We start from the raw sequence: 15175 nt of genomic DNA, 5'->3' as shown, positions 1-15175 counted from the left end.
CTATACTCGGGAGATTAAAAAAAAAGTTTTCTTTACTAAACAGAAATACCATGAGTATAGCAATAGGCCTAGTAGATTGCTTGCTTATCAATTAAAAAAAGAGCAGTCAGAGCGTACAATTATGGCTATCCGAACAGCAGAGGATGAGGTCACATATGATCCAAAAAAGATCAATTTAACTTTTCATGATTTTTACTGCAAACTATATACCTCTGAGAGAAAACACACGGAGGCAGAACTCCACTCCTTCCTAGAGGGAATCTCGCTACCTAAACTACCAGAGACCGACCAAGAAGATCTCAACTCCCCCTTCACTCCTGAGGAGATCCTGGAGGCAATTACCTCCATGCCACCTAACAAGTCCCCAGGCCCAGATGGATTCCCCAGAGAGTTCTACAAAGCTTTTTGGCCCCAGCTTAGCCCTATTTTCATGCCAATGCTGGAGGACTTTTGCAAAAACGGAGTTCTCCCAGACTCAATGCACACAGCTCGCATTACAGTGTTGCTCAAAAAAGACAAGGATCCCCTATCCTGCTCCTCCTTCCGGCCCATAAGCTTGTTGGATTTCGACTACAAAATAATCACCAAATTGCTCGCCAAAAGACTAAACACTCTTCTTCCCAAAATAATAAAAGCGGACCAGACGGGATTTATTAGAGACAGATACTCTTCTGATAACATTCGCCGTCTTTTTGATATTATTGATCAAGTAAACGCACAGAAGACCCCTGTCCTGCTGGCTTCACTGGATGCTGAGAAGGCGTTCGACAGGATGGAGTGGCGCTTTCTGTTCTCAGTCTTAGAGAAGTTCAACATGGGCCCAAACTTTATTAAATGGATCAAATCACTATACTCTCATCCAAATGCCATGGTGACTACTAACGGACTGAACTCTGACAGATTCCCTTTGGGACGGGGCACAAGACAAGGGTGCTCGCTGTCCCCCCTGCTCTACTTGTTGGGGGCGGAGCCTCTGGCAGAATTGATAAGGAGCAATCCAAGTATTATGGGTGTTCCTGCAGGCGGCCTGCAGCACAAGATTTCGCTTTACGCGGATGATGTCTTGCTCTACATATCCAACCCTGAGAAATCCCTTCCTCCCATCTTAGATACAATTGCTCAGTATGGCACGTTTTCAGGTTATAAGATTAATTTTAACAAATCCACTGTCTGCCCTCTCAATATTATACTCACCAGTTCTATGAAGACACTATGCCCATTCCAATGGAAGACACAGGGGTTTCAATACCTTGGGATATTCATAACACCAGATCTGAATAGGCTTTTCAAAGAGAATTATCTTCCACTCCTGGATCAAATCAAGAACAACCTCCAAACCTGGATCTCCCTCCCAATTAGCTTAGTAGGAAGAATTAATGTAATCCGTATGAACATCCTCCCTAGACTGAACTATTTATTTCAGATGCTCCCATGCTATCTCCCAGCTTCCTTTTTCAAAACAATTAACCAAAGCATCACCAAATTTATATGGGGCAATAAAAAACCTAGGATCAAGCTTTCCACTCTATCGAAACCTGAATCTAAGGGTGGTCTTGCCCTTCCCTCCCTTCAATTGTACTACTGGTCTGCCCAAATCCGCAACATGCTAACATGGATCACAAACAGACAAGAGTCAACGTGGAGCCAGATAGAAGCCCAATCTTGTGGTTCATTGCCACTAAGCTCAACTATATTCATTGATAACTTTAGTGAAGTGGGCAACATAGCCAAAACATTTGTGATTTACAGTACCCTACGAGCGTGGAGGGACTGTAAGAAATACTTGGGCATCTCCTCCCAAATATGTTCTCACTCGCCTATAGTAGGCAACCCAGACTTGCCAAAAGCCCTGAGAGATGCCAACTTTAATCTTTGGCATACTCTAGGAATCAGGACCTTTTCAGACCTATTTCATCAGAAGACCACTACACTGAAATCCTTTCAAGAGCTCTGCAATGAATTCAATGTGCCAAGATCCCATTTTTTTAAATATCTACAAATTAGACATGTCATCTCCTCATTTACTTCCAAGAGGAGGTTTAGAACTCAGTTGAATGAAGTTGAAACCCTTCTTGTCACAGCACAATCCATTAAAGGCAAAATATCCTATATCTATAGACTCCTTTCTGAGAAAGGAGGATCCTCCTTTACTCCTTTGAAAATAATATGGGAAAAGGACCTTGGTCTGACTATCAGTGACGAGTTATGGGCGGAGGTTTGCGACAGGGTATACTGCTCCTCTACTAATGTAAAAATGAAAGAATCTAATTACAAATTTTTGTACAAATTTTATTACACTCCCCTGAGACTCCATAAAATGAAAACAGACATTTCTCCTAATTGTAATAGATGTACCTCTGAAAGTGGAACCTATATGCATGTATTTTGGAGCTGCAGAGAGATTGCCAGATTTTGGCAATCTATACATACTGCTGCACAGAAAATACTAGATGTACAGTTTGATATAACCCCGTGTCTCTATCTTCTTAATGCCCAGCAGGACTTTGTTCTTGATCCTGACAGAGAAAATTTGCTCATGACCATTACATACTTTGCTAAGAAATGTATTCTTCTATTGTGGGCCTCTAATACTTCTCCTACATTTAAAATGTGGATTGACCAGATTGTTGACTTTCTCCCCCTTGAAAAGCTCACTTATGACCTCCACAAGAGACAGCCCAAGTTTGATAGACTCTGGTCTCCACTACTCAACTATATTTCAAATTGGACAGAGTGAATGGGGGAATCAGGGAGATGGGCAGATGCGTGTTGTGTAAGGTGCTGTAAAACCTAAAAACTAATTATTGGCTCGTCATCTCAGCTAAGGCTGGAAATAGCTAATAAGAACCTTGATAGTGCTGCTGCAAGTTCTATAATTTAAATTTTGTTATAATTATTATTTGTGTGTGTATGTATGTATGTATGTATGTATGTATGTATGTATGTATGTATATATATGTATGTATATATATACATATATAAAACAATTTTTTTTATTATTATTATTATTATTTTTTTTTTTTATTCACATCTGTGAATGTGGAATGTGTTTGGTTGGTTGATTGAAAACTTAATAAAACTTTAAATTGAAAAAAAAAAATGTGAGGGGTGTATTCACTTTTGTGAGATACTGTGTATATATATATATATATATATATATATATATATATATACATACAGTGGGGAAAAAAAGTATTTAGTCAGCCACCAATTGTGCAAGTTCTCCCACTTAAAAAGATGAGAGAGGCCTGTAATTTTCATCATAGGTACACGTCAAATATGACAGACAAATTGAGGAAAGAAAATCCAGAAAATCACATTGTAGGATTTTTTATGAATTTATTTGCAAATTATTGTGGAAAATAAGTATTTGGTCACCTACAAACAAGCAAGATTTCTGGCTCTCACAGACCTGTAACTTCTTCTTTAAGAGGCTCCTCTGTCTTCCACTCGTTACCTGTATTAATGGCACCTGTTTGAACTTGTTATCAGTATAAAAGACACCTGTCCACAACCTCAAACAGTCACACTCCAAACTCCACTATGGCCAAGACCAAAGAGCTGTCAAAGGACACCAGAAACAAAATTGTAGACCTGCACCAGGCTGGGAAGACTGAATCTGCAATAGGTAAGCAGCTTGGTTTGAAGAAATCAACTGTGGGAGCAATTATTAGGAAATGGAAGACATACAAGACCACTGATAATCTCCCTCGATCTGGGGCTCCACGCAAGTTCTCACCCCGTGGGGTCAAAATCATCACAAGAACGGTGAGCAAAAATCCCAGAACCACACGGGGGGACCTAGTGAATGACCTGCAGAGAGCTGGGACCAAAGTAACAAAGCCTACCATCAGTAACACACTACGCCGCCAGGGACTCAAATCCTGCAGTGCCAGATGTGTCCCCCTGCTTAAGCCAGTACATGTCCAGGCCCGTCTGAAGTTTGCTAGAGTGCATTTGGATGATCCAGAAGAGGATTGGGAGAATGTCATATGGTCAGATGAAACCAAAATATAACTTTTTGGAGTTGCATCCAAAGAACACCATACCTACTGTGAAGCATGGGGGTGGAAACATCATGCTTTGGGGCTGTTTTTCTGCAAAGGGACCAGTACGACTGATCCATGTAAAGGAAACAATGAATGGGGCCATGTATCGTGAGATTTTGAGTGAAAACCTCCTTCCATCAGCAAGGGCATTGAAGATGAAACGTGGCTGGGTCTTTCAGCATGACAATGATCCCAAACACACCGCCCGGGCAACGAAGGAGTGGCTTCGTATGAAGCATTTCAAGGTCCTGGAGTGGCCTAGCCAGTCTCCAGATCTCAACCCCATAGAAAATCTTTGGAGGGAGTTGAAAGTCTGTGTTGCCCAGCGACAGCCCCAAAACATCACTGCTCTAGAGGAGATCTGCATGGAGGAATGGGCCAAAATACCAGCAACAGTGTGTGAAAACCTTGTGAAGACTTACAGAAAACGTTTGACCTGTGTCATTACCAACAAAGGGTATATAAGAAAGTATTGAGAAACTTTTGTTATTGACCAAATACTTATTTTCCACCATAACTTGCAAATAAATTCATAAAAAATCCTACAATGTGATTTTCTGGATTTTTTTTTCTCATTTTGTCTGTCATAGTTGACGTGTACCTATGATGAAAATGACAGGCCTCTCTCATCTTTTTAAGTGGGAGAACTTGCACAATTGGTGGCTGACTAAATACTTTTTTTCCCCACTGTATATATATACACACACACATATACACACACACATACATACACACACACACACGTGTATGTCTCCCGTACCTGTTTCAGGTAGGCGTAGCACATGGTCTCAGCGACGCGCTTGCCCTCGTCGTAGCAGGCCCGGGGGCCGATAGGGTTCACATGACCCCAGTACTCCTCATTCTGGGGGTGCACCTCGGGGTCTGAGTGGGGGGGAATACAGACAGACAGACAGACAGGGGTAAGTCACCAGGAATATAGTCACCTGTTCTTTATAATGCAAATTCCACTGAAACAAAATCTACTCACATGCATTACACAGGAATTGAGTAGTCGTTGTTCAGGATGTAAAATGAAATCATTCTTGCAACAGGCTGAAATGTACTCCACATAAACAGTAAAATAAATAATGTACATGGACCACGCTTAGAGAAAATAGTGATTTTGTGAGAAACGGCACACACATATATACACACACACACACACACACACACACACACACACACAGTTATAATACCAGTCAAAAGTTTGGACACACCTACTCATTCAAGGGTTTTTCTTTATTTTTACTATTTTATACATTGTAGAATAATAGTGGAGACATCAAAACTATGAAATAACACATATGGAATCATGTAGTAACCAATTTTTTTAAAAATCAAAATATATTTTATATATTTTTTAGATTCTTCAAAGTAGCCACCCTTTGCCTTGATGACAGCTTTGTACACTCTTGGCATTCTCTCAGTTGTGTTGTGACAAGGTAGGGGTGGTATACAGAAGATAGCCCTATTTAGTAAAAGACCAAGTCCATATTATGGCAAGAACAGCTCAAATAAGCAAAGAGAAACGACAGTCCATCATTACTTTAAGACATGCGTTTGAGCCAAATCTGGAAAATGTCAAGAAATGTGAAAGTTTCTTCAAGTGCAGTCACAAAAACCATCAAGTGCTATGATGAAACTGGCTCTCATGAGGACCGCCACAGGAAGGAAGACCCAGAGTTACCTCTGCTGCAGAGGATAAGTTAAATAGATTTAACTGCACCTCAGATTGCAGCCCAAATAAATGCTTCACAGAGTTCAAGTAAGTGAGTGAATCAGGGCTTCATGGTCTAATTGCTGTAAAGAAACCACTACTAAAGGACACCAATAAGAAATTTGAGATTGAGGAGGTGTGATGGCGTGGGGGTGCTTTGTTGGTAATGAGTGGCGCAGTGGTCTAAGGCACTGCATCGCAGTGCTAGCTGTGCCACTAGAGATCCTGGTTCGAGTCCAGGCTCTGTAGCAGCCGGCCGCGACCGGGAGACCCATGGGCGGCGCACAATTGGTCCAGCGTCGTCCGAGGGAGGGTTTGGCCGGCAGGGATGTGGGTTCGTTTCCCACGGGGGGCCAGTATGGAAAACAAACAAACAAACAAACAAAAAAAACATGTATGCATTCACTAACTGTAAGTCGCTCTGGATAAGAGCTAAATGACTAAAATGTAAATGTAAAATGTAACACTGTTGGTGATTTATTTAGAATTCAGCGATACGCCATCCCATCTGATTTGCGCATAGTGGGACTATCATTTGTTTTTCAACAGGACAATGACCCAAAACACACCTCCAGGCAGTGTAAGGGCTATTTGACCAAGAAGGAGAGTGATGGAGTGCTGCATCAGATGACCTGGTCTCCACAATCACCCGACCTCAACCCAATTGAGATGGTTTGGGATGAGTTGGACCACAGAGTGAAGGAAAAGCAGCCAACAAGTGCACAGCATATGTGGGAACTCCTTCAAGACTGTCCCTCCCCCAGAGATATCCCTCTGACCTGTGGCTGAACTTTAACTAAACTAGCCACAACAACAACAGACACTGCCTCACCACTGGACTGTACACAGAACACCAGTGTGTGTCAGGGAGAGAAAGATGATGTGCCGCCTTTGGGTATTAATGCTGTGAAATTTGGTATTACACTGCTCTGGCTCATGTCTAGAAAGCCCTGTGAAATTCGTGAAATGGACCTGGCACTCACTTTCCATGCTGGGTAAACTGTGTACGTGTGTGTCTTACCTCCGTACACCTCAGACGTAGAAGCCAGCAGCAGACGGGCTCCCACGCGCTTTGCCAACCCTGGGGACACACAAGACAAAGGCAATAAGACCAGGAGCCAAAAAACCTGGAGAGAGGCTGACCAGATCAATCAAACCCTGAGCCCGTCCTGGGGAGAGCCACAGACTAGATCAATCAAAGCCAGAGTGGAGCCTTGGGAGAGAGTCAGTCCGGAGTAATCAAACCAGTCATCACACCTATGGAGAGGCAGACAAGATCAATCAACTCCGAGTGGATCCTGTGGTGGGACAAAGCAGAGAGATCAGAGCAGAATTAGTATGGGAGGAGAAGCTGGGAGGGGTAATCAGACCATAGAAGTGGGGCTGGAACCAGATACACTTTCTGATACACGTACACACAGTGTCCCATATCTGCATGTGCTTTAGCAAACTCCTCCGACTATACAAGTTGCACAGCCCAGCACAGACATATCTGGCACCAGGTTTTCACTTGGAAAGGAAGACTTCAAAGTCTGTGGAGAGAGGAACCTAGGCCACATGTACAGTGCATTCAGAAACTATTCAGACCCCTTGACTTTATCCCAAAAATGTTACATTGCAGTTTCTTAAATGGATTAAATAAAAAAATGTCTTCATCAATTTTTTTATTTTATTTAACCTTTATTTAACCAGGTAAAACAGTTGAGAACAAGTTCTCATTTACAACTGCGACCTGGCCAAGATAAAGCAAAGCAGTGCGATAAAAACAACAACACAGAGTTACATATGGGGTAAACAAAACAAAGTCAAAAATACAACAGAAAATATATATACAGTGTGTGCGAATGTAGTAAGTTATGGAGGTAAGGCAATAAATAGGCCATAGTGCAAAATACAGTGGGGAAAAAATATTTAGTCAGCCACCAATTGTGCAAGTTCTCCCACTTAAAAAGATGAGAGAGGCCTGTAATTTTCATCATAGGTACACGTCAACTATGACAGACAAATTGAGATTTTTTTTCCCAGAAGATCACATTGATGAATTTATTTGCAAATTATGGTGGAAAATAAGTATTTGGTCACCTACAAACAAGCAAGATTTCTGGCTCTCACAGACCTGTAACTTCTTCTTTCGTCCTCCACTCGTTACCTGTATTTATGGCACCTGTTTGAACTTGTTATCAGTATAAAAGACACCTGTCCACAACCTCAAACAGTCACACTCCAAACTCCACTATGGCCAAGACCAAAGAGCTGTCAAAGGACACCAGAAACAAAATTGTAGACCTGCACCAGGCTGGGAAGACTGAATCTGCAATAGGTAAGCAGCTTGAAGAAATCAACTGTGGGAGCAATTATTTGGAAATGGAAGACATACAAGACCACTGATAATCTCCCTCGATCTGGGGCTCCACGCAAGATCTTACCCCGTGGGGTCAAAATGATCACAAGAACGGTGAGCAAAAATCCCAGAACCACACGGGGGGACCTAGTGAATGACCTGCAGAGAGCTGGGACCAAAGTAACAAAGCCTACCATCAGTAACACACTATGCCGCCAGGGACTCAAATCCTGCAGTGCCAGACGTGTCCCCCTGCTTAAGCCAGTACATGTCCAGGCCCGTCTGAAGTTTGCTAGAGTGCATTTGGATGATCCAGAAGAGGATTGGGAGAATGTCATATGGTCAGATGAAACCAAAATATAACGTTTTGGTAAAAACTCAACTCGTCATGTTTGGAGGACAAAGAATGCTGAGTTGCATCCAAAGAACACCATACCTACTGTGAAGCATGGGGGTGGAAAACATCATGCTTTGGGGCTGTTTTTCTGCAAAGGGACCAGAACGACTGATCCGTGTAAAGGAAATAATGAATGGGGCCATGTATCGTGAGATTTTGAGTGAAAACCTCCTTCCATCAGCAAGGGCATTGAAGATGAAACGTGGCTGGGTCTTTCAGCATGACAATGATCCCAAACACACCGCCCGGGCAACGAAGGACTGGCTTCGTAAGAAGCATTTCAAGGTCCTGGAGTGGCCTAGCCAGTCTCCAGATCTCAACCCCATAGAAAATCTTTGGAGGGAGTTGAAAGTCCGTGTTGCCCAGCGACAGCCCCAAAACATCACTGCTCTAGAGGAGATCTGCATGGAGGAATGGGCCAAAATACCAGCAACAGTGTGTGAAAACCTTGTGAAGACTTACAGAAAACGTTTGACCCGTGTCATTGCCAACAAAGGGTATATAACAAAGTATTGAGAAACTTTTGCAAATAAAAAAAATCTCATTTTGTCTGTCATAGTTGACGTGTACCTATGATGAAAATTACAGGCCTCTCTCATCTTTTTAAGTGGGAGAACTTGCACAATTGGTGGCTGACTAAATACTTTTTTCCCCCCACTGTAGTTACAATTTCGTATAATACCGGAATGATAGATGTGCAAAAGATGATGTGCAAATAGAGATACTGGGGTGCAAATTAGCAAAATAAATAACAATATGGGGATGAGGTAGTTGGGTGGGCTAATTTCAGAAAGGCTGTGTACAGGTGCAGTGATCAGTAAGCTGCTCTGACAACTGACGCTTAAAGTTAGTGAGGGAGATAAGAGTCTCCAGCTTCAGAGATATTTGCAGTTCGTTCCATTCATCAATCTACACACAATACCCCATAATGACAAAGCGAAAACATGTTTTTAGATATTTTTTCAAATGCATAAAAAATAAATAAACTGAAATATCACATTTACATAAGTATTCAGACCCTTTACTCAGTTATTTTTTGAAGCACCTTTGGCAGCGATTACAGCCGAGTCTTCTTGAGTATGTCACTACAAGCTTGGCACACCTCTATTTGGGGAGTTTCACCAACTCTTCTCTGCTAAGGCAAGCCTAAATTAGCTCAGAAGTAAAATTTGGCTAAACAAATCATCTAATAAGTTATATGGACTCACTCTATGTAAAATAATAGGGGTTGACATGATTTTTGAATGACTACCCCTTCCGCTGTCCCCAATACATACAATATATGTAAGGTCCCTCAGTCAAGTATTGAATTTCAAGCACAGAGTCAACTACAAAGACCAGGGAGCATTTCAAAACTCTCAAAGAAGGGCGGTGATTGGTAGATATACAAAAGATAGCCCAATTTGGTAAAATACCAAGTCCATATTATGGCAAGAACAGCTCAAATAAGCAAAGAGAAACGACAGTCCATCATTACTTCTGGAGGAAGCATGGTGGTGGCAGCATCATGCTGTGGGGATGTTTTTCAGCAGCAGGGACTGGGAGACTAGTCAGGATCGAGGGAAAGATTAACGTAGCAAAGTACAGAGAGATCCTTGATGAAAACTCAGGACCATAAAATCTAATACTAAGGAAGTCTTGAGGTTTTGCTCGCCTGAGGTAAAATACAGTGGGGAGAACAAGAATTTGATACACTGCCGATTTTGCAGGTTTTCCTACTTACAAAGCATGTAGAGGTCTGTAATTTTTATCATAGGTACACTTCAACTGTGAGAGACGGAATCTAAAACAAAAATCCCGAAAATCCATTGTATGATTTTTAAGTAATTTATTTGCATTTTATTACATGACATAAGTATTTGATACATCAGAAAAGCATAACTTAATATTTGGTACAGAAACCTTTGTTTGCAATTACAGAGATCATACGTTTCCTGTAGGTCTTGACCAGGTTTGCACACACTGCAGCAGGGATTTTGGCCCACTCCTCCATACAGACCTTCTCCAGATCCTTCAGGTTTCGGGGCTGTCGCTGGGCAATACAAACTTTCAGCTACCTCCAAAGATTTTCTATTGGTTTCAGGTCTGGAGACTGGCTAGGCCACTCCAGGACCTTGAGATTCTTCTTACGTAGCCACTCCTTAGTTGCCCTGGCTGTGTGTTTCGGGTCGTTGTCATGCTGGAAGACCCAGCCACGACCCATCTTCAATGCTCTTACTGAGGGAAGGAGGTTGTTGGCCAAGATCTCGCAATACATGGCCCCTTCCATCCTCCCCTCAATACGGTGCAGTCGTCCTGTCCCCTTTGCAGAAAAGCATCCCCAAAGAATGATTTTTCCACCTCCATGCTTCACGGTTGGGATGGTGTTCTTGGGGTTGTACTCATCCTTCTTCTTCCTCCAAACACGGCGAGTGGAGTTTAGACCAAAAAGCTCTATTTTTGTCTCATCAGACCACATTACCTTCTCCCATTCTTCCTCTGGATCATCCAGATGGTCATTGGCAAACTTCAGACGGGTCCCCCGTGGAAATCGAACCCACAACCCTGGCGTTGCAAGCGCCATGCTCTACCAACTGAGCTACACAGGACTACAGTTAGTCGAGGTAATTGAGGTAATATGTACATGTGGGTGGAGTTAAACAGACTGTGCATAGATAATAAACAGAGTAGCAGCGGCGTGGACATGCGCTGGCTTGAGCAGGGGGACCTTGCGTGCGCTGCAGGATTTTAATCCATGACGGCGTAGTGTGTTACTAATGGTTTTCTTTGAGACTGTAGTCCCAGCTCACTTCAGGTCATTGACCAGGTCCTGCAGTGTAGTTCAGGGCTGATCCCTCACCTTCCTCATGATCATTGATGCCCCACGAGGTGAGATCTTGCATGGAGCCCCAGACCGAGGGTGATTGACCGTCATCTTGAACTTCTTCCATTTTCTAATAATTGCGCCAACAGTTGTTGCCTTCTCACCAAGCTGCTTGCCTATTGTCCTGTAGCCCATCCCAGCCTTGTGCAGGTCTACAATTTTAACCCTGATGTCCTTACACAGCGCTCTGGTCTTGGCCATTGTGGAGAGGTTGGAGTCTGTTTGATTGAGTGTGTGGACAGGTGTCTTTTATACAGGTAACGAGTTCAAACAGGTGCAGTTAATACAGGTAATGAGTGGAGAACAGGAGGGCTTCTTAAAGAAAAACTAACAGGTCTGTGAGAGCCGGAATTCTTACTGGTTGGTAGGTGATCAAATACTTATGTCATGCAATAAAATGCAAATGAATTACTTAAAAATCATACAATGTGATTTTCTGGATTTTTGTTTTAGATTCCGTCTCTCACAGTTGAAGTGTACCTATGATTAAAATTACAGACCTCTACATGCTTTGTAAGTAGGAAAACCTGCAAAATCGGCAGTGTATCAAATACTTGTTCTCCCCACTGTATCTCATGATAAGCTGTAGACCGCACTATTTTTCAAGAGAGTTTTCATCTATACTTTTAAGCAGGTCAACATTCAAAAGGCCAGACGGATTACCAGGACGTGTACTCTGAGCATGCGCTGACCAACTGACAAGTGTCTTCACTGACATTTTCAACATGTCCCTGACTGAGTCTGTAATACCAACATGTTTCAAGCAGACCACCATAGTCCCTGTGCCCAAGAACTCTAAGATAATCTGCCTAAATGTCTACCGACCCGTAGCACTCACGTCTGTAGCCATGAATTGCTTTGAAAGGCTGATCATGGCTCACATCAACACCATTATCCCAGAAACCCTAGACCCACTCCAATTTGCATACCGCCCCAACAGATCCACAGATGATGCAATCTCTATTGCACTCCACACTTCCCTTTCCCACCTGAACAAAAGGAACACCTACGTGAGAATGCTATTCATAGACTACAGCTCAGCGTTCAACACCATAGTGCCCTCAAAGCTCATCACTAAGCTCAGGACCCTGGGACTAAACACCTCCCTCTGCAACTGGATCCTGGACTTCCTGACGGGCCGCCCCCCAGGTGGTAAGGGTAGGTAACAACACATCTGCCACGCTGATCCACAACACGGGGGCCCCTCAGGGGTGCGTGCTCAGTCCCGTCCTGTACTCCCTGTTCACCCATGACTGCATGGCCAGGCACGACTCCAACACCATCATTAAGTTTGCCGACCTGGCCGTGTGGTGCCAGGATAACAAACTATCTCTCAACGTGATCAAGACAAAGGAGATGATTGTGGACTACAGGAAGAAAAAAAAAGGACTGAGCACGCCCCCATTCTCATCGACAGGGCTGTAGTGGAACAGGTTGAGAGATTCAAGTTCCTTGGTGTCCACATCACCAACAAACTATCATGGTCCAAACACACAAAGACAGTCGTGAAAAGGGCACGACAAATCCTATTCCCCCTAAGGAGACTGAAAGGATTTGGCATGGGTTCTCAGATCCTCAAAAAGTTCTACAGCTGCACCATCGAGAGTATCCTGACTGGTTGCATCACCGCCTGGTATGGCAACTGCTCGGCCTCCAACCGCAAGGCACTACAGAGGGTAGTGCGTACAGCCCAGTACATCACTGGGGCCAAGGTTCCTGCCATCCAGGACCTCTATACCAGGCGGTGTCAGAGGAAGGCCCTAAAAATTGTCAAAGACTCCAGCCACCCTAGTCATAGACTGTTCTCTCTGCTACCGCACGGCAAGCGGTACCGGAGTGCCAAGTCTACGTCCAAAAGGCTTCTTAACAGCTTCTACCCCCAAGCGATAAGGCTGCTGAACAGCTAATCATGGCTACCCGGACTATTTGCATTGTCCCCCCCCCCCCCCTCTTTTACGCCGCTGCTACTCTGTTTATTATCTATGCACAGTCAGTTTAACTCCACCCACATGTACATATTACCTCAATTACCTCGACTAACTGTAGTCCTGTGTAGCTCAGTTGGTAGAGCATGGCGCTTGCAACGCCAGGGTTGTGGGTTCGATTTCCACAGGGGACCAGTATGAAAAAAAAATGTATGCACTCACTAACTGTAAGTCGCTCTGGATAAGAGCGTCTGCTAAATGACTAAAATGTAAAATGTAACCGGTGCCCCCGCACATTGACTCTGTACCGGAAACCCCTGTATAAAGCCTCCCTACTTTTCTTTTATTTTACTGCTGCTCTTGAATTATTTATTATTTGTATTTTTTACTTATCTATTTTTTACTTAACACTTTTTTCTCTTCTTAAAACTGCATTGTTGGTTAAGGGTTTGTAAGTAAGCATTTCACTGTAAGGTCTACACCTGTTGTATTCGGCGCATGTGGCAAATAAAATTTGATTTGATTTGAGGTTCACCTTCCAACAGGACAACAACCCTAAGCACACAGCCAAGACAACGCAGGAGGGGCTTCAGGACAAGTCTCAATGTCCTGGAGTGGCCCAGCTAGAGCCTGGACTTCAACCCGATCTAACATCTCTGGAGAGACCTGAAAATAGCTGTGCAGCAACGCTCCTCATCCAACCTGACAGAGCTTGAGAGGATCTGCAGAGAAGAATGGGAGTAACTCCCCAAATACAGGTGTGCCAAGCTTGTAGCGTCATACCCAAGAAGACTCGAGGCTGTAATTACTGCCAAAGGTGCTTTAACAAAGTACTGAGTAAAGGGTCTGAATACTTGTGTAAATGTAATATTTAATTTTTTTATTTTAATACATTTGAAAACATTTCTAAAAACCTGCTTTTTCTTTGTCATTATGGGGTATTGCGTGTAGATTGATGAGGGGGAAAAAACAATTTAATCAATTTTAGAATAAGGCTATAACGTAACTAAATGTGGAAAATGTCAAGGGGTCTGAATACTTTCCGAATGCACTGTATTTGTGTTTTATTTTTCATTAATCTTTAAAAATATACATATTATTTCTTCCACTTTGACATGACAGATCATTGACAAAAAATTAGAAATCAATTTTAATCCCACTTTGTAACAATAAAATGTGAAGAAATCCAAGGGGGGTGTAGACTAGGATGAATGACACCCTTTAAGGCACATGAAGGTGCCACACTGACGTCAACACATTGACACATTGATCGCCGCTCCACTCTCAACACAGCAATCTCATGTACAATCTCAAAAAGAGATGAATTGCAGATGAGAGCTTTGCAGCCGGACTCAAAAGTGCCCCTTTTTTACCCGAGTGGACCATAAACATGCACGTGTGTGTGCGTGCGTGCGTGCGTGCGTGCGTCCGTCCGTCCGTCCGTCCGTCTCCCTGCCTGTCTGTCTGCCTGTCTGTCTGTCTGACTGTACACATTGATGAGCTGACAGTTGTACCTACGGACACCCATGCAGGTAGTCTAATCTTTAACGATCTTGCTATCAGAGCGAATAGAATGCAACCTTTTCAGTCAGTTTAAAATGTCACACGCCTTGAAAGAGCAAACCGGCACATGCTGGGTTGAGAAGGAATGTGAGGAAAATGTTGGGTCATTGTGTCAATCAGACACCATTGCCGTGGGTGACGGTATGACCCCCCGCTCTCTGTTGACCCTCCGCTCTCTGTTGACCCCCACGTGACCCTATGACCTCTGTGGAAGGGGTCACCAATCCTGGTCCTGTAAGCTAAATGGTGGCCTTGAGCTGATCTCATGTCTCTACTCCGCTGTGTGATGGGAGAATGTGAGCTCAATTCAACCAATAGCA

At 43.3% G+C, this 15175-nt stretch overlaps 1 protein-coding gene across 1 annotated transcript in view; it reads right to left on the bottom strand.

Annotated features, from left to right (window-relative positions):
- The window catches only part of LOC311129349 (UDP-glucuronic acid decarboxylase 1-like), a gene marked incomplete at both ends in the record, with an annotated part of 163421 nt that overhangs the window by 66678 nt on the left and 81568 nt on the right, over positions 1-15175 (bottom strand). Inside the window, 2 exons of the mRNA XM_084161616.1 lie at positions 4810-4931; positions 6788-6847. Coding sequence (XP_084017742.1) covers positions 4810-4931; positions 6788-6847 — 182 coding nt within the window. The remainder of the gene's footprint in view (positions 1-4809; positions 4932-6787; positions 6848-15175) is intronic.

This window comes from Coregonus lavaretus (assembly GCF_964263955.1).
Source record: "Coregonus lavaretus genome assembly, chromosome: 5".
In the NCBI taxonomy this organism is placed as follows: Eukaryota; Metazoa; Chordata; class Actinopteri; order Salmoniformes; family Salmonidae; genus Coregonus; species Coregonus lavaretus.
The sequence above is the reverse complement of the archived record's forward strand: the minus strand, read 5'-3'. Positions and strand labels throughout refer to the sequence as shown.